The sequence below is a fragment of the Arvicanthis niloticus genome, chromosome 19 (genome assembly GCF_011762505.2).
Source record: "Arvicanthis niloticus isolate mArvNil1 chromosome 19, mArvNil1.pat.X, whole genome shotgun sequence".
Taxonomy (NCBI): Eukaryota; Metazoa; Chordata; class Mammalia; order Rodentia; family Muridae; genus Arvicanthis; species Arvicanthis niloticus.
In genome coordinates this window covers 29123723-29149404 of record NC_047676.1, presented here as the reverse complement: position 1 = coordinate 29149404, position 25682 = coordinate 29123723, and the positions used below count along the sequence as shown (strand labels likewise).

The window sequence follows — 25682 nt, the reverse complement described above, 5'->3', positions numbered from 1 at the left end:
AAACTTACCTATCAGAAAATCCACAGAGATTCTTCAGGTGCTGCTTTAACATAAGAAGTAATAAAATACCCTGGGAAACATTTGCAAATTCAATCAAAGGGGCTGAATTTTCTGGCAAACACTTCATCACTGAATTTACATCATCTTCTGAGTCTGAGTCTGACTCGGAATCGACCCGCTTCCGAGCCTTCCGAGGTCTGGGCACTTCCTCCTCACTCTCACTTGACTCATTCTCCTTAGCAGGGGACACTTTTCTCTCTTTCCTTTTGTCTTTCACCATAGACTGAAAGAAAAAGAAAATTGTAAAAAACTAAACAAGAAAACCAAAACAGTTGCAAAAAGCTTCCTTCAGCAGAGGGTTCATAAGCCACTGCTGGCAACGGGAGAAGCCAGCCTTAGGGAAGACTTTGTTCTAAGACTGAATCACAGAAAACACTCACTCTACCTCCCCCGCCCAAACAAGTGTCCACAACATTGAAAGGGGAATGACTTTCTCCTAAGGACAGCAATGAGATAAATGGCCTAGTTAGAAATACATAAGCAAGCCACTGCAGAAGAGCAACACTTAGGATTTTTTTAATTTCCTCAGTTTCTGTTGTTATGTCTCCCCTTTTCATTTCTGATTTTGTTAATGTGGATACTGTCTCTGTACCCTCTAGTTAGTATAGTTAAAGGTTTGTCTATCTTGTTGATTTTCTCAAAGAACCAGCTCCTGGTTTTGTTGATTCTTTGTATAGTTCTCTTTGTTTCTACTTGATTGATTTCAGCCCTGAGTTTGATTATTTCCTGAGTCTACTCCTCTTGGGTGTACTTGCTTCTTTTTGTTCTAGAGCTTTTATGTGTGCTGTTAAGTTGCCAGTGTATGCTCTCTCCAGTTTCTTTATGGAGGAACTCTAATGGGGCTCAAGTGGATACACAAGCAAATGACAACACTTAGTCAGTGCTTAAAGTGAGAGGGCAGACCCATCATCAGCACCATCCACACATATATAGAAAGTACACCCCAACCATCTAGAAATGAGATGGCTTTAGATCTGAATAGAAATGAAACAGCAACCCCCTTTCCCAAGTTAAGAGTTGCCCAGCTTTCAGTAGAAAGATTTTATATATTGAAGAGAGGATAATGAAAAACAAAACAACAAAAGCAGGATGCCTGCACTTGGGCAGATGCATTTAAAAACAGCTGGAGCGGCGGTGCATGCCTTTAACCCCAGCACTGGTAGGCAGGGCAGGTAGATCTCTGATTTTGATGTCAACTCTGTCTACAAAGGGAGTTCCAGGACAGCCAGGGCTACACAGAGAAACCCTGTCTAGAAAGGAAAAAAAAACCAAACTGAACCAAAACAAAGCGCTCAGCAACAGGTGTAGCTTACCTCCTTGAATGACTGCAATAGGTTACTACCGGAAACAGAGAGCGTAATGTCTATGTGGTGCATTATAAACAGCGGCTCTTCCTGAGTCTGGTATGGAAAACAGGCTAGATTGTCTGCTATGTACAAGAGCATAGTCACTTCTGTTTTCTGCAAATTTTAAAAGAAGGTACACATGCTTAGTGGCAAGATAGAAACCCAGCTAAAGAGCTTTTAGAACTATTACAGGGTACTACACTTCACCAATATTGGAGAGAAGGAGAAGTACAAAGGAGAAAGACAAAGGAAGGAGTGAAAAGGAAACAAGCAAAGACACAGAAATAAAGTGAGCTTGCAACCACTTTAGAAGATTTATGACTTACACCATGCTATCTCAAGAAAGAAGAGGTGAACTTTTTAAGTGCAATTAAGTAAAAATCCTTCTTTTTCTTATAGACTACATGAGACCTTTGAGATAAATACATACTGTATCGGAAAGTATACATATGAAAACATAATTAGCCATTGCCTTGTAAAAGTTTAACACATATGAAGATCAGTTACACAGTTAATTTTTAGCCTCCAAAAAAGTATACATAACACACTACTAATATGTGGATTTACCCACTCCTAGTCATAGACTGATAAAAAAAAAATCATTTTCCAGGGCTGAGCCTGTTGGTGAACACCTTTAAGCCCAGCACTGGGGCAGCAGAGGCAAGAAGATCTCTGAGACTTCAAGGCCAGCCTAGTTGTAAGTAGTGAATTCTGGGACACCTAGAGCTATAAATAGTGAGACCCTGTCTCAAAAAGCAAAATCCAAACAACCCCAAAACTATGAAATACACAAAATGCAAGAGAAATTATGGTTGACAGTGGTTGTAGGTTTTAAAAAGAACCTACTCAGGGAAACACTGGGACATGCCTGTGACCCTAGCAGTAGGGAGGCTGGGGCAGAAAGAGTATTTGAGTTAGTTAAGGGGTTCAAGATCAGCTTAGGCAACACAGTGAGACACAGGCCATAAATAATTAAGTAAATAAAAAAGATGATGTGTTAATATTTAAATTGATTTTTGAGAACTTAAAAGAAAAAAAATCATAAAGGTAGTAACCAAGGCAATTACTTGCAGATCTTCACCACTAAGCTTATCTACTTTATAAATTGTAACTTGGAACTCATTAACTTTCTTTCTCTTTTTAAAAAATCATCATCATTACCTGTGCATACACAATGTGTGTGAAGGGCGGGCATGGGTGTGTGTGTGTGTGTGTGTGTGTGTGTGTGTGTGTCAGACAACAGTGTGGTAGTGAGTCTCTTCCTACCTCCAGAGTGCTTTTAGGAATGGGACTCGGGTTGCCAGGCTTGCATGGCAAAAGCTTTACCCTCTGGCTAGCCCCCTTTTGCTTTTAGATTTATTTTACTTTAGGTGAATGGGTGTTTTATGTATGTGAACATGGTGTGTGCCTGGTTCATTGGATCCCTTAAACCTGGACTTGTGGATGGTTGTGAGATGCTCTGTAGGTGCTGGGAACTGAACTCAGGTTCTCTGCAAGAAGTATAAGGGCTCTTAACTGAAGACATCTTTCAGGCCCCATTTCCTCTTTTTTAAAAAAAATCTCTTCTTTGGATACTGGCCAAAAGCTTAAGCATGTTTGTCCTGATTCTCTGTGCTAGCCAGGTATGGTAGCACACACCTTTATTCTCAGAATTCCAAAGCATCACAGTACATTCCAGGACAGCCAGTCTCACATAGTGAGGTCCTGTCTCAAAAACCAAAGATTTTTGGACCTAACTCCCCTTATCAATCTCCTTCCTTCTAGAGCCTGCCGCAGTAAGACAGCTTAGCAGCCTGTTGTTTTCTGCTCAAATCCTAATGAAACAGTCACTTAATGTTAAAAAACAAACAAACAAAAGAACCGAAACTAGTAATTAAAAGTATGTTATTTTCCCCTATTTACTCTCTGCATCCAAATAACATGTACAGTAGCAGCAGTAACAATAAAAGCTCATAAGACAGATACAATAAATTCACTATTAATACGAGACTCCATCCATTTTTAAAAAGTGAATTGTTTTGTGTTCACTTTCTTTTTAAAAAGATCTTTTGTTATGTGTGAGACTGTTTAGCCTACTCATATGTAGGTCCATTATGTGCATGCCTGAAGAAGAGGGTATCTGTTTGATTCCCTACAACTGGAGTTATGGGTGGTTGTCAGCAGCCACATGGGTCTTGGGAACTGAACCCAGATCCTCCTCAAGAGCACCAAGTGCTCTTAACCACTGAGCCATCTCTCCAGCTCCTCAACCTACTCTTAAAGCTGTATACCACTGTCTAAATGTTACAGTGAGAAAATGCAGAATAGAGAACTCTACTCTACCTGCCAATATTCATCCTCTCTCCCCTCTCTGACTTCTCTCTCTTTGATTGGCCTAAAAAAAAAAAAAAAGGTACTATGTGGACCAGGTTAGCCTTGAACTTATGCTGATGACCTTGCACCCAAAGACTGAGATTACAGGTATGAGCTACTATACCCAGCTTACCTATCAGTTTTAACACTGTAATTCATATACTGGTTTTTTTCCCCTAAAAGTGAAAATGCTCAGAACTATGAAATCAAAGTCATAATTGCTTCTTCTCAAAATCAAATTAAATAACAACCTAAATTCTAATTTGTCTGAATTTAGCAATAGTCACATTATTTTCTTGGATCCTCAGGATAAAAGTATTTCACTGCCGGGAAGTGGTGGTGCACACTTTTAATCCCAGCACTTGGGAGGCAGAGGCAGGCGGATTTCTGAGTTCAAGGTCAGCCTGGTCTACAGAGTGAGTTCCAGGACAGCCAGGGCTACACAGAGAAACCCTGTCTCAAAAAACAAAGAAAACAAACAAACAAACAAACAAACAAAAAAGTATCTCACTGTTTGTTCTCACACAGTCTCAATTTATTCCTTCCTTAAACATTTCTTCTTCCTTTTCCTGCTACAAATTTTTACGTTCTCTACTGCAGCCGTAACAGATCACCTCCTTATAACAACCTGTACTGTGAACACTATGTGAACCCTTTGTTCCTAAACCCTCTCTGCACTTGCTGGCCACCTTTTGTTTAAACATTTCCCACAGTCCTCCAGTGCTTACAGCTGTTTCTATGGTCTAGGGACTGTGTTCAGTAAGATCTCAGAGAAATGGCTATCTACCCAGTGTGCCACCCTCCTCAACTTTATATTGTAGATTTAACACATGCTATCTCTTTCCTTTTCTGACATCCTGTGTTGGAGGCAGTCAGAGTAAAGTGTTTATTATGAGAGCTAGATTTCCAGCTTTAAAGACTGTGATAATAGAATACCTATAGAATACCCAGTCAATTAACAGAGACTATGCATTGAAACCACACAGGAATGAACCCCAGCAGAGACTAGGCCTGGAGAAATACCAACAGAAACAACATTCAGTACATGCTAACCACAACCAATACTTATTTTCCTTTTTGTATTTTGTCCTCTAAACTGGGAATAAACCCTTGGAGGTCACCGCATTGATCACCATCCTCAGCCTTAGCAGTGTCCTGTGTGGTAAAAGCTCAACACTAACGACGACACAGTGAGGGTGTGGGGAAAAGGTCAGGTGTTTCTCAAACACAGACTTGGCACATTTATTTGCTATGTCACATATAAAAAACTTTAACGTAGTATTTTAAAGAGAATGAATGTAGTAAGCTATCTATGCTTTGGTAATAATTTTGATTTACTCTGTCAAGTGAATGAGGAAAAAGTTTACACTGCTCATTTAAAAACTGCTATACAGATAGGCTAGTCTGTGTGCTCTATGTGGGCAGGTATACAGCTTTTACTACTACTTCATCTGGTAATGTCTTATACAATGACTATTACCATAATAGGCACTAAAGAAGGTATTATTTAAATAAATGAATAAATAAAAGAAAAAAATTGCTAAAGAATAGGATTTTCTGCTTTCTTGGTTAGTGGTCCTGGCCAGTGCAATACGTGTCAACTTATAATTTCATAAAAATGTAATTTCCTTCATAAAGAAAATCAACATAAAAAACTCAGCAGCTAAATATCTGTATTATTATTAAGCCAGACGATGGTGGTGCACACCTTTAGTCCTAGCATTTGGGAGACAGAGCAGGCGGATCTCCAGGTTTGAGGCTAGCCTGGACTACACAGTGAGTTCCAGACAACCAGGGCTACATGGAGAAACCCTGTCTCCAAAAACTAAACCAAACCAACACACAAAAATTGCATTATTCTCCAATAATATTTGAATTTCTTACTGATGTATGTATGAATGCATGTACATATGGAATCTAGTTCCAAAGTGATAGTTTAAATGATATAGCCAACTTTTGCTTATAAAAACTGCTACTGAAGTGGTGAGATGGCTTGGTAGATAGAGAAGCTTGTTGTCCCTCTGGGATGGATCCACATGGTGGAAGGAGAACTGTCCTCTGATCCCCACATCTACAATGTGGGAACCTCTGACTCCCCTGCCCCCAAATGGCCCCCCATAAAATAAGTAAATGTAAAATGTAAAAAACAGTGATAACATTTCCAAGATATTCAATATAGAGATACAACCATACTTTATTCCTCAATACATTTGCTTATGTAAAATGCCCCCTTTGATTGCAACCATAAACTTTATAAGTAACTTAGGAGAAGTTAAGAAAACACAATTAATATAGTCAATGACATTTATCAAAATGGTAATATTTAAAAGTCCTGACACCTTTAGCCATAGTTTCTAGAACATTTATTTTTGACAATAATAAAGTTTATGCTTACTGCTGTGTCATCAAAGAGGTTGAGTAAAGAAATAAGAAAGGCGCGTCTGTGTTGGCGGTTCCCACGGATCATGGAGTACAGGTGTGAGCACAAAGCACTGGAGGACTCATCCTGTCGGAAACCCCTTACAGGGTCTTTTAGGCACGTGTTGATCGCCTGTTGGACCTGGTAAGACATCTTCATACCAGCCACGGCTTTCATCTGAAATTAATAAAGGTCGCTTTTGCATTAGGGATAATGAACTTATGGTAATATATACTCTAAACACTACATCCAAGGCTAACTTCATTATTTAGTTTCCTTATTCAAAATAATAAAAATCACAGAACAAAGTTCTGCAATAGTAAGAGCATCTATTGCAACCCTAACATTTTACACATACAAATAACCAAGGTCTACAAGTCACTGCTAGCCAAGGTTACATTAGTGTGTGCAGTCCATGCTTCCTGACTTGTAATTTATTGGGCTTTCTGAACTGTCACCCTATTGAAAGCTACCATAATACCCTGGTGGGAAAACTTGGTTGTAAAGTAAGAAAAAAAATCATTCTACAATAAAGACCTATAAGAAGTAGTGTTTTATTAGAACGATACATTCAGGTAATCTATTAAAAGCACTTACATGGATGAATCCAGCGTATTTCTTGTCTATTTCCACAAGCTGCTGATCAGCCTTGTTCCGCATAGCAGGTTCTGGATCTGTGCCCATGGCAATTAAGTATGGAACACACTGAAAGAAAAAAAAAAAGGGGGGGGGGCTTTATAAGACATGCAGTGATAATGCACTTCAACAGATGTCAAGACTGTACATCAGAGATACCAAAATGTAGTAGACTTTCTTATAACTGCTAGATTTTGGTGTCTTTTTAAAAGTGATAACCTTTCTTTAACTTAAAGCAAAAAACCACTAGCAACAGTAATGATCCACTGAGGTGTAAACAATTTCAACACAAACGAACAAATATAAGTTTCTTTCAATGTCCCTAGGTTAAGGCTATCCATAGAAGACTATGATGCAGGGTCAGTGGGGTGCTCTGCTGCCAAGGCTGAGAACTAAAGATGACTCAGAACCCATACGGTGGGTAAAGACCACCAAGCTCTGCAAGCTCTCCTCTGACACACGCGTATCTTTGCACTCTCTGCACCCACACTTCCTTACCCCACTGAACCATCTCATGGGCCCTGTCTCTGAGTATTTTTAAAAAAAATGTTAAAGTCTCAATATACTACTATATGTTCTAAAGTGATTTTAGCAGTTCTCAGTAATAAAAGACAGAGTAAAAATTTGTCGAGATGTTGTTTTATATTTTATGAAAGTATGCATTTAAATATATATTAGAAACTATCAGAAAAAATCATTTTTCCTCATGTATCAGTGTGCATTAGAATAGGCTCTGTGGAAGAAAGGAACCAGTCTCTGGTAGTTTCATAGTCCCTTGACCATCTGACACTAGTTAATGTATCAGGAGACGAAGCCAGTGTTCATGGGTACTTAACATTTTATGACATTACTTATCTTTCAATTTTCTTTTTGTCATGCTGGGATCAAATGCATGACTTGAATATATGAATTCCCTAGGTGAGTACTCTCCTACTGAGGTGCAAACCTGGCCCTTACCCTATGACCCCAACTGTACTGTCAATTCTGAACATGCAGTACAACCACTGATACCGCCAGTTTAAAAAGAACAATACAACGGAGATGACAGAATTTACTGTTTTGTGGTAGAATAAAGCTTTACCCTATTTAGCTTACTACATTCTTAAACCTATTTAATTCTGTTGGCATTACATATTGTTGTTGGGAAATCAGAGTAAAATTGGATTAAAATAGAATTTTGCCAATACTAATGATAAAAAGTACATTCTCCATTGTTAGAGATTTGGAGTTTAACAGAGACAACATTATAAATATACAGGTATTTTGCAGCAATGGCAATATAACAGATTATCCAGTGTTTAGACTCTTAAGAGTTCAAGATAGCTCAGGATGCCGAGGCGGCAGGACACTTAAACTCATGAGTTGAGAAAGACGTGACAAAAGGAATAAGACAAGCAGTGGCAGTAGTTTATGACAAAGACTTTATTAAGTGGGACAGAGAGAGTGACTGCTGGTCTCAGCACTGCCAGCTGCCCTGGCTGCCAGCGAGTGCTGCTGTTGTAAGCTCACTTACCTGGACCGGATGGATGAGACCTTGGTTTAGAGTCAGAGCGATGACATTCAGGGCAAAGTGGCGCACACTCGACTGGGTGTGAAAGAAGGCCTCCAGCACCTGCTTGAGGTAAAGCTGCATGATGGAACTGCTCATCCCTGAGGAGACGTCTCCCATTTCCTTCAAGTCTTCCTGTTTTGCGACTTTCTTCCCTACAAGGGAGCAGAAGAGAACACATGTTACTTTAACATCGTGTTACTTGGTTTGCTTCTCTGAGTCTACAACTCAAACCCACAGAATGGCACAGCTCACGCTCACGCTCAAGTGGTTTCCAAGCTGTTCTCCTCAACTGTGCCAGAGGCTCTTTGAAAACTTAGTCAGAACGTAATCCCTCTTCCTCTTGTTAATGCCTGCAGATACCTAGACTTTATATCTGCCTTAGAGAGTTAACCGAATGCTGTCATCTTTGCAGGACATGAGGAATGTCTCTCAAGTCGAGAAGAGTATCTTAACTGTACTGTCACGTAACAACTGCTTTCACTTACAGTCTCTGTCTGCCTGCTGCATCCGCGTATCTTCTTCTTGTAGGTAAGTCTGGAGGTTTTTTAACACTTGTATTTTTAAATTCACTGAGGAGTTCTTATCAGATAAAATACTATTATACAGATTCTTCACTTCTTGCTCAAACATTAGACTCGGATGCTGTATAAAGGCAAATCCTAAGAGAAAGGGAAATATGTCGTTATATATTCCTACTAAAGGCAAATGTAACAATGAAAATATCAAATTATACAAACATCTCCTTATTTCAAAACTTTAAAACTTAAAATGACTAAAGAATATGCGGGTGGCCTTACCTAGAGAAGCAATACAGCAGGTACTTCTTTCCCCATGAATTAAAAACAAGAAATTGCATTTCAAAGGAGAATTTCACACAAGAGGAAACCTTGAGGAGGGAGCAGGGCCTAGTGGCTAGGGGAGTGGATTAGGAGTCAGGAGTCTCGGGTTCTATTCCTGGCTCCACCACTGACTTGTAGTGTGACCTTGGGTGAGTCACACAATCTCTCTTTGCCTCAATTCTCCATCTGTAAAATGGGGACAATAATATTTACCGCCCGCCTACCTCAGAGGGATGCTGTCAGGACTTAAGATGTAATGTCTGCAAACATTTCTCAGACCCATAATAGAAGGTACTACAGTGACAATGTAAAAACTATTGAACTAAATCCACTGATGAAACAGAATTTAAAAGTAGTGCTAAAATCATCTTCCTAATTCTTTCTCAAATGGCCCTAAATTGAGGCCACAATGCTAACTTATAACCATAAATTAATAAGTAGCAAAATGAAGTTATTGTCAATGGACATATAGATAAATGTTTAATAAGAAAAAATGTTAGACTGTTGATGAGAAGCAGCATTATTAATTAATACCAAAATCAAACCACCAGACAAAGTAGAGAGTGATCAGACAGCAAGTCAAAGGCACACATGATAATCACGTTCCATGCAGCTTTTAAAAACTGTTACAGAGTGCTGCTTTCTTAAATTAAAACTTCATTTATTGTTCTCTGAACTATCTGCAATACAACTGGCTACGTCACTCCATAGAACTTTATATCTATACTTAGTATTTAAGGCTATATACTGGCATGAAGGTATATTACATGACAAACTCTCTGGGAAATAATGATATATTTAACTATGTTTCTACTGTTAAGTACTTTTGTTTTTTCCCTAGATTTGAGACAAGACTTCACTATGCAGCTTTGGCTAGCCTGGGACCTGCTCTGTAGATCAGGCTGGGTGGAATTCAGAGATCTGCCTGCTTTTGCCTCTGCCTTCTGAGTGCTGGGATTAAAAGTATACACAACCATACCTGGAATGTAAGTAATTTATGAAAAGAATAAGGCAGAATAAGGCAGTTCTCTTTAAGTATTTATAAATATTACCAACATGATTCAAATTCTTTATCATTCACTTTTTCAAAGACTAATGTCAATGACTACTCATACATACTAATTAAATTACAATCTGACTTGCTATCAACATACTGCTATGTAAGTTATTATTTTTATATGTATTTGAACAAAATACTCATTAACAATAAAACCAAATGAAAAGGACATATTGTTCTCTTTGTCTTTTATAAGTAAGAAAAAAAAATATTACAGGCCTCAAGCATGAGAGTTTTAGATTTCTTTTTTTTAAAGAGTATTTAATTCAGGCACTGTAAGTTTCCTCTACCTAATTCTCTATCCTTTAATTTGTTTCCAGGAATGCTGTATAGAGCTGCTTGCAAACCTGTTTTTATTACACTACTGTGTCTAGAAACTGAACACAGACTAGGTCTCTATCCCAACTGTTCCTCTAGGAAGTCTATACAGACTGCCCATTAACAAGGGCATATGTTACATATGTAACAGCACTATTTGCACTGAAAAAGAACAATTTTAAGAAATGCAGATTGGATAAAACTTTCATCATGTCCTTAGTATTATGGTGCTGCAGAAAACATTCTTAAGCTAACTCGAGGAAGTAGGGTGGGAGACAGTATTGTTATCTCCACATTATTAACAAACTGGTGAAGGGAGGAGACACCCAGAAAGGCCACAGAGTGAAGCAGGAACAGAATCCAGTGCTGTTTTGCACTCTTCATATCAGATCACTACTGGAACCATTCTAAATACACCAACAACTTGGGCTCACAATAGTCAAAAAGCTTACTCCACCCCTCAAAGAGCTAGAAACTACTAAGAAATTTAGACTTAACTTACCTAGACCAATGATGGCTTTTGTTTGTACTTCTTCATCTGAGTGTTTTGTAAAATACATCAACAGCTCAAGTACTTTATCCTTTATGTTAACCTGGGGGGCACATTAAAGGTATTCAAGAATAATAGTCAATGCAAGAGCAAGTTTTCAAGTATGTGTAAGAAAGAGGAGCTGGGGGTATAGGAGGAGAGAGGGAGGAAGGAGGAAAATGTGCTGGCCCCACAGTGCCCATGTGGAGGCATGGAAGCCAGGAGAATTAATTCTAAGGACTTGGTTATCTTTTGCAAACCATTATGATCTAGGGATGAACCTCAGGTGATCAGTTTTATGTGCAAGTATATAAAACTGATAAGCCATCTCACTAGCCCTTAATTCTCAACTCTAAGGGGGAAATGCCTAAAAGCAAACATTAGGAGTTTTTATGAGAACTCTGCTATGCATGTAGGTCAGCTGCACTGCAGTGGCCTTGCAAATAAATGCAAGGTTTAGGTTTCACTGACAACACTGGGAAGGAAAAGAATCAATTTGATTAATTTAGTTTATTTAAACTTATTCAAACTTATATATGCATATTTGTTCTGTCTGTCTGTATGACTGCGCAACGTGTGTGTGCCTGGTGGGTGTCAGATCCCTTGGGATTGGAATTACATGAGGTTATGAGCTGCCATGTAGGTGCTGGGAACTGAACCCATCTTCCTCTACAAGTAGAGATGGCGGTTTTAACTGCTGAGTCATCTTCCCAGCTCCTCCATTTATTTTAGAACAGTGGTATCTGATGTCATAATCTGACAAGTTCTAAACAGTGTGTCTGTTACGTGATACAACTGGTTGTGGAAATTTGGAATTTGTTTTAGATCAGTAAGAAACTGCTCATAGTTCAGCAGGAAGTCTAGATATCATGCTTAGACTAGCACTCATTCCGAAATTCTCATTAAATTACTGTAACGCTGCCTTCGTCCAAGATCATGATAGTGATTCCTAGCTCAGGGCCACAGGACTGTTTTACAGCACACTAGGTAGTACTATGATCTTTACCTTACTGTTGCCTTTAAAATCTTCCAGATCAAAATCAAAATGCCGACAAAGTGCTCCAACAGTGAAGAGGGACCTAAGAAGCGCTGGTTTATTTGTTAAAAGTGAAGTGTTATTTGGGTCTTCTTGGTGCTGACTTTTTAATTTTGAAATGGCACCTAGTAAAGATAAATACTAGTTATTTACAGTAATGTTCTATATTTTTGAATCATGCTTAAACAATTACTAATGAAATACAATTAACTTTTACTAATGGTTTTAAGTATTAAGTAAATTTATAATATGTATGGTTTTGTTTGTTTGTTTGAGACAGAGTTTCTCCGTGAAGTTCTGGTTGTTCTGGAACTAGCACTATAGACCAGGCTGGCCTCGAACTCACAGAGATCTGACTGCTTCTGCCTCCCATGGATGTGCATGGGACATGCATGGATGTGCATGCATGGGACATGCATGGATGTGCATGGGATGTGCATGGGACATGCATGGATTAAAGGCATGTGCCACTACTACCTGGCTTGTACATTTTCTCTAGAGCTACAATCATGTAGGAAAGAAATATTAACTGTTATTTTTGATGTGGGCCAGGAAATTTACCACTTTTAAAGACAGAAACTTTTGAACCAAGGATAATGCAAAAGATCAAAGAACAAGTTTGAGTGTAGGCTGAAGAGAAAGCACACTTGTCTCCTCACTGCTCTCCTGGGCCAGATTCACTCACGCCTGGACACAACTGTATAACTTCATAAACAACAGGAAAGCCCAGACACTAAACTTACCGTAGTATCTGTTGAAACAGGCCCACACAAACTTAAAATTCTGGGTCACTTTATTTACAACAGCCCCAAGACAGCTCACACAATGCTGTACTACCTAAAAGATAGAGAAAATGTTACTCTTTAAGAAAAAACTAAAAACACAGTTGACATATGAACATATATGTATGTTTGTCTTAAAATAAGAGATCTTGGGATTTAACTCTGACATACTCTATGGTGATATTTTATAACTTATCGCCTGTGACTTACACACTCAAATACAGAGATGGTAAACTACTCACAGTCATGCCGTATTTGATGATCAGCTTCATCAGATCCTCTTCAATAGTGGCAAGGAAAGTTTCACTTGGGTGTTCCATCAGTGGTACAACTAACTCAAGGATTTTTGCCACATTACAGATAACCATGAAGTCATTTTGCGTCTGTAAGAATTAAGGCTTTATGAATGTCCATCCAAGTCTTCAAAAGAAACTATACACAGCTTTATGTCTAGAGTATAAAAATACAGCAGTATGTGGTATGTATGTATGTATGTATGTATGTACGTATACAACTTAAAAGGTATTAGAAAGGAGCCCTCCCGCTCCAGAGTATAGAAGCGTGACAGAGCATCAGGAGTCTGCAGTCTAGCTCTAACGCTAATTTACCAGTCACCGTGGGGAACTTAACATTAAAGCTATTACATTTAAAATAATTTTGGGATATCATTTATGAGTATGATTGTTTGCCTGAATGTATGTTGCTTGAAGCCAGTGTTCTTAATTATTTTTTCCCTAAAATAAAAAAAAGCAAGTCAATTCTAAACAAAATATTTAAATATTAGAGGAATATTTTTACAAAGGCTGTCATATCTAAGTTTTAATGTATGTTCTTAAAGAAGGTTATTAACCTAATAGTTTCCAACTGTGGGTGACTATGCTATTTTCTATCTACAAGTGCTTTGCAATGTCAGGAGAATTTGTAGTTGTCACAGTGAGGGGTGACATCCATCAGACAGACCAAAAGATGCTGTTGAATACAAACAACAGATCTTACCAACAGTGAATAGTGCTAGAGTTGAGAAATATTGTGTAAGTATATTTTACTCAATAAATATATTTATTACCCCAGTACTGGGTAGAAGGCTTTTTAATTTTATGCTTTTAGATTTTCTTTGATTAAAAAAGGTAAGCACATAAATTTTTTTTGGTTTTATTTATTTTAATGTGTCAGAATTTTGCCCATTTTTATGTATGTACCATATTGTATGCTTAGCACCCCTGAAGATCAGAAGAGGGCATTGGATACCCTGGAATTAGAGTTACAGATGGTTGTAAGCCAGCATGTGGATGCTGAGAACTGAACCTGGGTCTTTTAAAAGAGTGTCAAGTGTTCTTAACCACTCAGTCATCTCTGCAGCCCCACAACACAGTCTTTTCTTTCCCGTTGTCCTATGTCCACTTATTTTTCCTATATTACATTTTTTTTCCTTTTAAGATATGGATAGGATTTCCACATAAAAATTAAAACAAACGAACAAAACAACAACAACAAAACCAGAAGAAAACCAAAAAAAAAAAAAAAAAAAAAAAAAGGTATGCTGAACACTTTTCCCCTCCCTGGAGACAAGGTCTCTCCATGAAGGCGTGGCTGTCCTGGAACTTTCTATGTTGATGAGGATTGCCTTGAATTCAGAGATCTGCCTGCCTCTACCTCCAGAAAGCTGGAATCAAAGGTGCATACCACTACTGCTGGTAAATAACTTAAATGTTTAAGTTATATTTACAGAATCTTCAAACTTAAAAGGCACATAATTCAAAGAAAATAGGAAAAGTATGAAGAGTCAATTTATAAAAACAAAGTCCAAATGGTCAGTATCACAAAAAAGTTAATTTTCTTGGAAATGGAGTAACAGAAAATCATTCCTTTACACCTGATAGGTTATTAGCAAAGGATAAAAAATAATGATTCCAACAGTCATGCACCACATTTCAAAAGAGCTGAAGATCACATCCAACCATTTCCCTCACATCAAACAAAGCCCAGAACGTGGACAATAAAATGAATGCAACAGTGTTTGAAAGTGTATACCAGAAGAATTATGTTTACACTATAAGCCAGACTCTGAGGGAGAGAGCTCGGCTCTGAAGTACAGTGCTGGAGCTGAGGAGCTGGGTGACATAGGGTAAACTGTATCACAGTGTTTAACAGCTGTGAATTAACTATTAGCCACACAGTATCTGTGAAGCTAAGATATTTCTGGATCCTAACATATGATTAGTGCCTTAGATGTAGTATTTTTTTTAAATTTTTTTATTGTATACTACTTTCCTTAATTCTTAAAAAATTTTCAAGTAGTTGTGAGGTTCACAGAAAACTTATAATCAAGGGGAAATTGCCTCACACTAGATAACAGAGAAAAACAAACAAAATCAAATCTAGTAGAGAAAACTATTAAATCTTTAGAAACAATGGGAACACAGTATACAATTAAAAACTGTATAAGTTTCTAGAATTTTAAAATTTAGCATATGTAAAATTCATAATTGTTATATATCCTGTTTCAAACATCTCATGATTTACACTATTATTTCTATTTAAGCAATATTTTGTGAATTTTCATTTTATTTTAGGAGAACCTAGCATATGCTAATATATCAATGACTCTAATATGATACTAGATGCTCTATATTCAACATATGGCTCAATCATAAAAGTAAAACCAAGCTATTAGAGAAACAACTGAATTGCAAATTAAGAATCCAAAAAGTACTAAGTTTCTTCAGGGTATAATTTCTGCTTTATTCACTTCTGAGGTCTTAACAAAAGTTACAATATTTCTTAAGCAGTTACACAATAACAACTAACAGGGAACTAGAACCTGGGTTTTAATTATAATGTATCAGAAAGTTGATGTCTTTAGATAACTTGTATTAAGCGTTAGAATATATATTTGAGTCAATGGCACAGATTACCTGTCAGTGCAAATGTGGCTAACATATGTGAATTCTACATGTAAGGCACTTACTGCCTGTTGCATGCAGGAAAGGAAAAAAAAAAAAAAAAAAAAAAGACAGCACAAACAGGGTATGGTGTTGATGCCTTTAATCCCAGCACTTGGGAGGAAGAAGCAGGCGGGGCTCTACAGAGCGAGTTTCAGGACAGCCAGGGCTGTTGCACAGAAAAACCCTGTCTCGAAAAACCAACCAACCAACCAACAGAAAGCACTTATACTCACACTACATTTAGTGGTAAGGTACGGCTGCATAGTCATGGCATGTTTCACCATGAGTTGGGGTCTTATTTTGCTGAATAAGAACAAAGTGGTTATACAAGCTACCAATCTTCCAGAATTTACACCTTTATTGTCTGAGTCTAGAAAAAAAAGAGAGAAGACAGATATTTGTTTTAAAGAGTACCAATGAGAATGTTAAAACAATGGAAGTGACAAAGAATGAAGATCAACACTGCACTTTTGCACAACACTGTGCAAAGGAGGCTAGTTAGGACATACTTTGTTCTTAAAAAATATTTATTTTTAGAGATATTAGTAACATCGAACATTAGTGGATATTAGTAACACCAATGAAGTCTATGATTAGAGAAAAAGAAAAAGAAAAAAGAGGTACAGTTAATGGGAAATGGGAAAATTAAAGAAAAACAACAATAAGCCCTGTGTAAGGAAAGAATGGATAGCTGCATTTCCCTTAGATGTAAATGCCATCTCAGCTAGGCAGTCAGTCCCTGAATGGAGAACTGAGGTCTACTGCTGCTCCTTATTGTGTACATCAGAAAATGGGAATAGTGGTGGTAACAGTCTATGCTTTTATGTAGTAGTACCAATTATGACATGTAATTGTTGATAACAAAAGATTTCAGATATGTGACTCACATAATATAATTGATAATACAAAATATTAAATATTTAATTTACATTGAAATTTAATCTATTGAAAGTTTCAATAGATTAAAATTAAGATTAAGAAATATAAGATTAAACATTACATATTAGAATTTTATACAACTATAAACAGTATTAGAAATATAGTATTATATTTTTAAAAACATTGCAATAGTTAATGCAATTTCTTTGAAAGTTTTCTGTAACTGAAATAATACCAAATAGTTTTGTGATGTTGTTTAAAAAAATATTGGGCCCTAGACGTCATTCTTATTTAATATGATATCTAAAAGTACATATTGAAAGATATGTAGAAAAGATGAGATTTATGCTTTTATTACAGTTTGACTTAGGTAATCTTAGAATATAATTTAAAATGAACCTTTAAACAAATTTATGTCATGAAAACCAAATTACCCTTAAAAGTGATATAACTAGTTATTAGGCAAGCATATCTAGAGGTAAAACTGAGAAAAGAGTCAAAATATTTAAAAATAACATAAAATGAACTTAAGGACTAATATATAAAAGCTCTTACCAGCTAGAGATTCCTCATATTTAAGAATATGCTCAACTAGGTTATCAACAAGTTGAGTACAAGCTTTCTTCACAGGTTTATATGAGGAATCCTCTTCAGACTTCAACAACTATATATGCATACATAGAAAAAAAAATTCAGTAAAATTATTCATCAGGCAATAATAATGTACATGCATTAAATGTCAATAAGCATTTTTCCATTCTTAATACTAAAATATAAATAAAGCAAAAGTACACAACATATTTAAAAATATTCTTTAAACCAGTTATTTATAAAGTCAACAATCATAGTATAGAGTAAGTTACCTGTTGTGTGCAGGGCCTGATACTGCAAAAACCCAGGAAAGGTAACCCGTCTCTCTTATGCCAGCCACGATCACAGAACACTACCCAGTGCTAGCTAAATTATTTTATTTTTGTTTTGTTTTTCGAGACAGGGTTTCTCTGTATAGCCTTGGCTGTCCTGGAACTCACTCGGTAGACCAGGCTGGCCTTGAACTCAGAAATCCGCCTGCCTCTGCCTCCCAAGTGCTGGGATTAAAGGCGTGCGCCACCACCGCCCGGCGCTAAATTATTTTAAATAGTTAATAACTGTATTTGAATTTTACCTTAAGCTTTGCAATTATAAAACATGATGGCACATTCTTTGGCAGATTTTTTCCTGCTCCATTCTTTGCTAAACCATTAAGAAAGTGTGCTTAAAAACACCATGAAGAACAATGAGGATGAAGAAAAGTCTATCTATAGTCAAAAAAGTAAAACTGATCCACTCTTATAATCATAGGTCATTGGAGAAAAATGACTTAAGAAGTTTTGCCAATAACAATTATCTGAATAATTCTAAGGATATTAAAAGAAAATTGCATTTTATTTCTGTGGAGAGTTTTCCAGAACTATCAGACATAACTTTCTGCAAAAATATAAACATTTTATCTCTGCATTGTCTGACAGAATTGCAATAAGTCATGAGTGGCTCATGAGTGGAACTAACATGAAGCAAAACAAAAATTCACAATTCAAGTTTAAAACTACACAATTTTGCTGGGCAGTGGTGGCGCACGCCTTTAATCCCAGCACTTGGGAGGCAGAGGCAGGCGGATTTCTGAGTTTGAGGCCAGCCTGGTCTACAGAGTGAGTTCCAGGACAGCCAGGGCTACACAGAGAAACCCTGTCTTGAAAAAAAAAAAAAAAAAAAAAAACCAACAAAACAAAAGTTTAAAAAAAAAAACCGCACAATTTTACTTTTACTACAAGATGCATGGGTAGGCAAGCATTTACAAAGCACTATAGTACTAGGCTGCTTGTTTTCTGAGTCTTAGTGCAGAAAACGTTAAGTTTCCTTTTAAAAAAATCTATACCTACCTACCTACCTACCTACCTACCTACCTATCTATCTATCTATCTATCTATCAGTTTATATATGTGAGTGTTTTGCTTGTAACTATTTCTGTACACTAAGTGCACGTCTGGTGGCCATGGAGATCAGAAGAGTGTGTTGATCTCTAGGAACTAGAGTTTGGGCAGTTGTATATAGCCCTGTGGGTGGTGAGAATGAAACCCACGTCCTCTTGGACACTGGCCAATGTTTGAGCATCCTTGTCTGGACATACATTCTTTGTAAACCTTTGTAAACCTTTCAGGAAGCTGTCCCTTCCCGCCATGCCATGCGGCTGCTTATTAAACCAGTACTGAACCTGCAAGGCTCCTGTGTATCCTAACTAAAAAACATGGCTTCCTGTTTTCTTCCCCCTTAAGGACAGGGTCTGTCTATGTAGTTCTGCTTGTCCTCTAACTCAGAGATTCTTCTGCCCCTGTCCTGCTGGTTTTCTTTCAAATGTTAATAAAATTGTCCTCAAGTTAAAAACAAGTTGCCTGGATAATTAAAAATGAGTGACAGCAACCATAACAGTATGGAATATACACAGCATCATTATTCAATTAAAAAGATACATCAATAGCTTTTATTAACCCTAACTCAACTGTGAAGTACAAGTGTTCATCATTATGCATGCTTAAGTGCAGCTACGAACATAATACTCTAGATTGGTTTGAGTAATCACCAAAAACTGTTTCTTTTTTCTTTTGTTTTAAAAAAGATTTATGTATATGAGTATACTGTCACTGTCTTCAGACATGCCAGAAGAGGGTATCAGATCCCATTACAAATGGTTGTGAGCCACCATGTGGTTGCTGGAAATTGAACTCAGGACCTCTGGAAGAGCAGTCAGTGCTTAACGGCTGAGCCATCTCTCCAGCACCCCCCCCAAACTGTTTCTTGTTCTTTTCTTTAAGATACTAGGTAAGTGCAAAATAATTTATTACAAATTTTGGTTTATGACACTGTCACTGCTGACTGATTATGTGTTTTAATATATTAATAATAAATAATAATCTGACACAGGATCTCATTATGTAGCCCTGGCTGACCTGGAACTTACTCTGTAGACGAGGCTGGCCTTGAACTTGCCGAAATCTAATGCCTCTAACTCTTGAGTGCTAAGATTAAAGGAATATATTACCATCTTTGGTCCAGTTAGGTTTTGTTTGTTTGTTTGCTTGTCTGTTTTAATTTCCAATGTCAACAAAGATAATAATGTTTTGAGACTTGCGTTTTTACAAACATCATGATATAACTCTAATTCAGGTTAAGATAGCTAGAGTTTAGTATTTCAGTGTTCAACAGCAGCCTTCTTGGTATACTGTAAGCCAAGTAGTCACTCTTCTGTGTAAAGATTATGTCATATCTTAGTGATGTATGCTTATATATGTGTTCTAATTCACATGTACAATGTTTTCTTGACTATACATCTTATAGCAGAAATACTGGGCCAAACACTGGGCCATAACATATTCAACTTTTTGAGAAAATACTATCAAATAATCTTTCCCAAAGTGATTACATAGGATAAAACTCTTTTTTTTTTTTTTTCCTCCGAGACAGGGTTTCTCTGTGTAGCCCTGGCTGTCCTGGAACTCACTCTGTAGACCAGGCTGGCCTCGACTCAGAAATCCACCTGCCTCTGCCTCCCAAGTGCTGGGATTACAGGTGTGCGCCACCACGGCCCAGCAGGATAAAACTCTTTATGTAACATGCTTAAGACTAGAAGTTTTCAGGATTTTAGAGTATATGTATGCAGCACAGGGAGAAGCTTCAGCAAGGGACAGAGATCTAAATATAATGTTTATGTTTCATATATTCCTTATATAAATTGCTTGAAGTAATTTTAGTATGTCTGAGTTTTGGCTGTCAAAATGAGATCAGGTATGGAATTTTGGAATTTTCTTTCTTTCTTTTTTAATCCTGGGTTTTCAAGACAGGGTTTCTGTGTAGTTTTACCTGTCCTGGAACTCACTCTGTAGACCAGGCTGGCCTTGAACTCAAGAGGTATGTCTGTCTCTACCTCTGCCTTCCAAATGCGGGGATTAAAGGTGTGTGCCACCACTGCCAAATGTGTGAGGTTTTTCAATCTGTGAAGTCAGGTCAGTGCCCAAGTATTTCAAATTGGGGAGTATTTCAGATTTTAGATTTCTAGACTAGAAAGGTACAGCCCTAACTGAGTAGTAATGCTTACAGACACAACTTCTGTTTTATTTAGATCTATTTATTATTTTATGTGTATTGAGTATTTTGCCTGCATGCATGTATATGTACGATCTGCATGACCTCAGAGGTTAGAAGAGGGTGTCAGATTCCCTGTGACTGGAATTACAGATGGGTGTGAGCTGTCATCTGGATAGTGGGAAATTGAACTCAGGTCTTCTGCAAGGGCAATAATTACTCTTAATTATCTCTCTTCAACCTGCATTCTGGAGGCAAAGGCAGGAAGATCTTGAGTTCCAGGCCAGCCTGGTCTACAGAGTAAGTCCCAGAACAGCCAAGGCTGCACAGAAAAACCCTGTCTTGAAGAGCAAAACAAACAAAAAAGCAGACAAATTCTTTCATATTTGTGTATGTGTATGTGTGTTTGGCATTTTATTAAGCAGTCTTTCTAGGTAGCTTGTTGTTGAACCTGAATTCAAGATATTTCTGTTTTAGACTCAAGAGTACTGAGATCATGCCATGTCGGGTGGTGCACGCTTTTAATCCCAGCATTCTGAAGGCTGAGGCAGGCAGATCTCTTGTAAGTTCAATGCCAGCCTGATCTGTATATACAATGCCACATTAGCAGATGTACATGGAGTAAGGGGACTAGGTCTGAATCAACTCAATACTAGAATGCCTGGTTTGTACCCAGAAACGTCAACTCCCAGCATTACAATGAGAAACATGTCAAAGACTCTTAAAAATAGTAAAAACACAGAGCTTGCAAGATAGCTCAGTGGTTAAGGGGGGCACTACTATCTGCTGTTTCAAAGGACCCAGGTTCAATTCTCAGTACCCACATGGCAGCTTACAACTAACTGTCTGTAACCCCATTTTCAAGGGATCTGACATACACCAATACACATAAAAAAAAAGTTAAAGAAAATTACTTAAAAAATAGTAAAAACCCATCACAAACTAGAAAAATATATGCAAAACAAAACACACACACACACACACACACACACACACACAAAATAAAAGCAGTAACTACTCTCAACAACTAATGTTGAGGATTTTTACTTCCTAACTAAAATTGAACACTTGACAAATACAAAAGAGGGCTACATTTTACACTGTTCAGTTGGCAAATTTTGGGAAATCCTATGATAAATAACAAGTGACAGACTAATGGAATAAAGTCTAGAAATGTTGATTCGTGCTTGTTTGTGTGTGTGTGTGTGTGTGTGTATATATATATATATATATATATATACATATATATGTAATATATGTATGTGTATATATGTATATGTATATACATATATCCAGAATAATGACAATACTCTTCTGTGGAAGTCTTTTTTCAATCTTCAATATTGGTACATATGTGAATTTGAAGGTATCTAATGTAGTACTTGGTTTTCCTAAGAAATTATATCCTATATGATTACTGATTTACAAGAAATTGATTCAGTACAATTACAGTCTCTGAAGTTTGGTAAACAGGACCCATACTCTGTGTCTGGAGGATGGAAATGGTGAATGTGCTATGCAGCCCTGACTTGACAATCTCTCAGAAGCCCAGCAGGCTCTGTGCTCTTGCAGACATAGCTACAGGGTGGCTATCACTGTCACATACTATTTTATCAACATCTTGTGGCCGGGGGCTGGAGGGATAGCACAGAGGTTAGGAGCACTTACTGACTGCTCTTCTAAAGGACCTGAATTCAGTTCCCAGACCCTCATCCATCTGTAATACTTGCTTTGGGGAATCCAATGCTATCATCCTCTGGCCTGTGCATACACATGCATATACACAGACACACACTTAAAAATGAAGTCACAAGTAAATTAAATTGCTGTAACTAAAGTAGGTTCACACAAGAGAGGGGACTGACCAGACCACTAATTAAACAGGACTAAAAGTAAAGACAAAAACTAAGTGAAAACATCACTAAGATACCACAGACCTGGCCATCTTGCTTTTGCTTATAACTTGCCAATATAGCAAACAGCAATATTTTGATTTTTCTGCAGTAATCCTAAAAAATAAGTTACTTCATATTTAATAATTTCTCACAATCTTCAGAAGAAACGTGGTTTTAAAGGTTTTTATAAATGACTACATCTTCTTTGGATTGGCTGACAAACTTTGCTAGAAAGATTGTAAAGCTGAATAATACAGAACTAGTTCTTTGATTTAGAAAAGAAATGCTGTCAAAAAACTTATAAGGAAAGAAGGAAAAAAGAAAAAGAAAGAAATACAAGTTGTAAAAAGATTCTAAGATATTAGATTGGAAAACAAGCATATATCACAAATATAGGATATTTTGATATTTTGAAATTTCAAAATATACCATTATATACTACCATACCAAACTGAGTTAGGTTTGAAAAAGATAAACAGTACTAAGTCATCTTAAAAGTATGCAGCAGGTGGAATGCTCACACATTACTGGTAAAAATGTAGAAGAATTTAGCTGTTTCAGACAAATACAATTTAGTAGTTTGTTTGTTTGTTTGTTTTTAAGACAGGGTTTCTCTGTGTAGCCCTGGCAAACTTGAGGTATAAATATAAAATATTATAAGATCTGGGAATCAGCTCAGTGGTAGAGTGCGTCCTCCCCATGCATGAGGAATACAGCTTGATCCCGAGCACTTAGTAAGTAAAAAGACAGAATGTATCTTTAAATAAAAGTTCTCCCCTCTCTCCCCCAAGCCCCTCGAATCCTGCCGTAAAAGAAAAAGGGCTGGAGGAAGGACAGATGAAGGAAGATTTGATAGGTAGGCAGAGGGGGAAGGATCATTGAACCTAAGAGTTCTGAGTGCAATCTTGAGGGGGGAAAAGTGAGCTATTGCCTCCAAAAAAGTAAAATATACGGCAGAGCATTGGAGAACTAGGTCAGTGGGTAAGAACACTTGCTGTTCAAGGTTCAGGACTATTCTTCAAATCTTGAACACTCATAGAAAAAGTGGGCATGGCTGTATGTGACTGTATTCCCAGCACTGGGGGCGGAAACAGATGGCTATTGGGAGCTTGCAGGCTCGCTAGCCTAGGCAAATTGGTGAATTTCAGATAGAAGGTGAGAGTCTCAAGAGAACAAGACAGAGACTGAAAGAAAACCCAACAATCTCTTCTAGATTCCACACACGCACACACATCTTTATAGCACACATACTTTCTACCTCCTACACAGAGAATGGAAGGAAACATGCTGGTAACTTTTAAAGATTGGAGATGAACATTCTTAATTGAAAACCTCTAAAGGCACTAATTGGTTTAATTGTACACCAGTAAAAAAAATTCCATATATTTTGTAATAGGCCAAATAATTGTTTTATTTAATTTAATGGTATCTTTGTATTTATTTATCGATCTAGTGAGTAGGGCCATAGTAAGATTACTGGCTTTCAACTTGTGGGTCAAGACCCCTTTGGGGTCACATATCATATATCCTGCATGTCACAACTTACATTACTATTCAAAATCGTAGCAGAATCACAGTTATAAAGTAAAAATGAAATAACTTTATGGTTTGGTGTCACCATATGTCACAATATGAAGAATTATATTAAAGGGTCATCAGGAAGGATAAGAACTACTGTTCTAGATTAAAGGGATAATAAAAAAATGATCTGAAAGTGTAGCGAGAATTTCAATTAGTAATTCAGAAAACTTATCTTAGCAGTCAACTGGATAACTGATTCAATAACAAAATTAAAAGACATAGCTTAACATAGTAAAATAAGTTTTGCCTACTAAAACACAAATATTTAAGAAAGAACTGAAAAGTTCCTTTTTAAAATGATAAAGACCTGCCAGGCAGTGGTGGCGCATGCCTTTAATCCCAGCACTTGGGAGGCAGAGTCAGGTAGATTTCTGAGTTTGAGGCCAGGTTGGTCTACAGAGTGAGTTCCAGGACAGCCAGGGCTACACAGAGAAACCCTGTCTCAAACAACAACAAAAAAACAAAAAACAAAACAAAACAAAAAAGATAAAGACCCTTTATTGAATTTCATGCTATCAAAATTATACTCACATTTTGAAGGAGTTGCTCAAACCAGTCATATCCAGTATCTCTGCATGCTGCGACCTACAGTGAAGAGGTAATCAAACTATTAAAATGAGGCATTTATAATAACATTATAAAGGTTACACTGTACAATATATATGCATGTACATATACACAAGTAATTACATGAAAAAAAGAGAGCATGACTTTCAAAGAGAGCAAGGATAGTACAGAGGAGGGTTTGGAGGAAGGAAAGGGAAGGGAGAAATGTTGAAATCGTATCTCAGAAGTTAACACAAAAGACATCTATTTTAAAACAGGTATTATGGTTAGGTTGTAGCATGAAGTATATGTGTACTTTTTTAACTTGAAAGGTTATACTTAAACTATTTTGTTCAGTAACTCAAACACTAGTCATTATGAAAAATATTAAAGAAATCAGTTTCTGGATCAGCAAATTATAGCTCATTTATGTAATAATCAAAAAAACTATCCTCGCTTTTTTTTTCTGTTTTCAATTATGGAAGAATAGGAAAACACCAATACTAATGCTTATACACATGAGTATCAAGAAATTAGCATGTGAATCATTCCCCTTTTACTTAAGCCCCAGAAGACCCATAAATACAATGCAAGCAGTACTGAGTGACAGGCACAGCATGTCACCATGGCAACACATCAGCTGGCCTTGCGCTCACAGTGACACACTCTTGTCTGTCCTTCTTACCACATCAGTGATGTTTAAAATTTTCCTTGTCATTGCTTCTTTGTCATTGTGTGGAGTTGGAGTAAACCAGAGCTTTTGGAATGTTTCATTTACTAATTTCTAGAAGAAG

General features: G+C 37.1%; 1 protein-coding gene across 2 annotated transcripts in view; it reads right to left on the bottom strand.

Annotated features, from left to right (window-relative positions):
- Nipbl (NIPBL cohesin loading factor) overlaps nt 1-25682 on the bottom strand; it is a 165646-nt gene that overhangs the window by 4863 nt on the left and 135101 nt on the right. For both annotated transcript variants that reach the window (XM_034523436.2, XM_034523437.3), the window contains exons 31-44: nt 25574-25672; nt 24874-24927; nt 17306-17414; nt 16105-16241; nt 13169-13309; nt 12888-12981; nt 12115-12269; nt 11082-11172; nt 8851-9024; nt 8327-8517; nt 6775-6882; nt 6154-6354; nt 1374-1520; nt 9-283 (exon numbers count right to left, since the gene is read on the bottom strand). In XM_034523436.2, the coding sequence (XP_034379327.1) occupies nt 9-283; nt 1374-1520; nt 6154-6354; nt 6775-6882; nt 8327-8517; nt 8851-9024; nt 11082-11172; nt 12115-12269; nt 12888-12981; nt 13169-13309; nt 16105-16241; nt 17306-17414; nt 24874-24927; nt 25574-25672 (1976 nt within the window). The remainder of the gene's footprint in view (nt 1-8; nt 284-1373; nt 1521-6153; nt 6355-6774; nt 6883-8326; nt 8518-8850; nt 9025-11081; nt 11173-12114; nt 12270-12887; nt 12982-13168; nt 13310-16104; nt 16242-17305; nt 17415-24873; nt 24928-25573; nt 25673-25682) is intronic.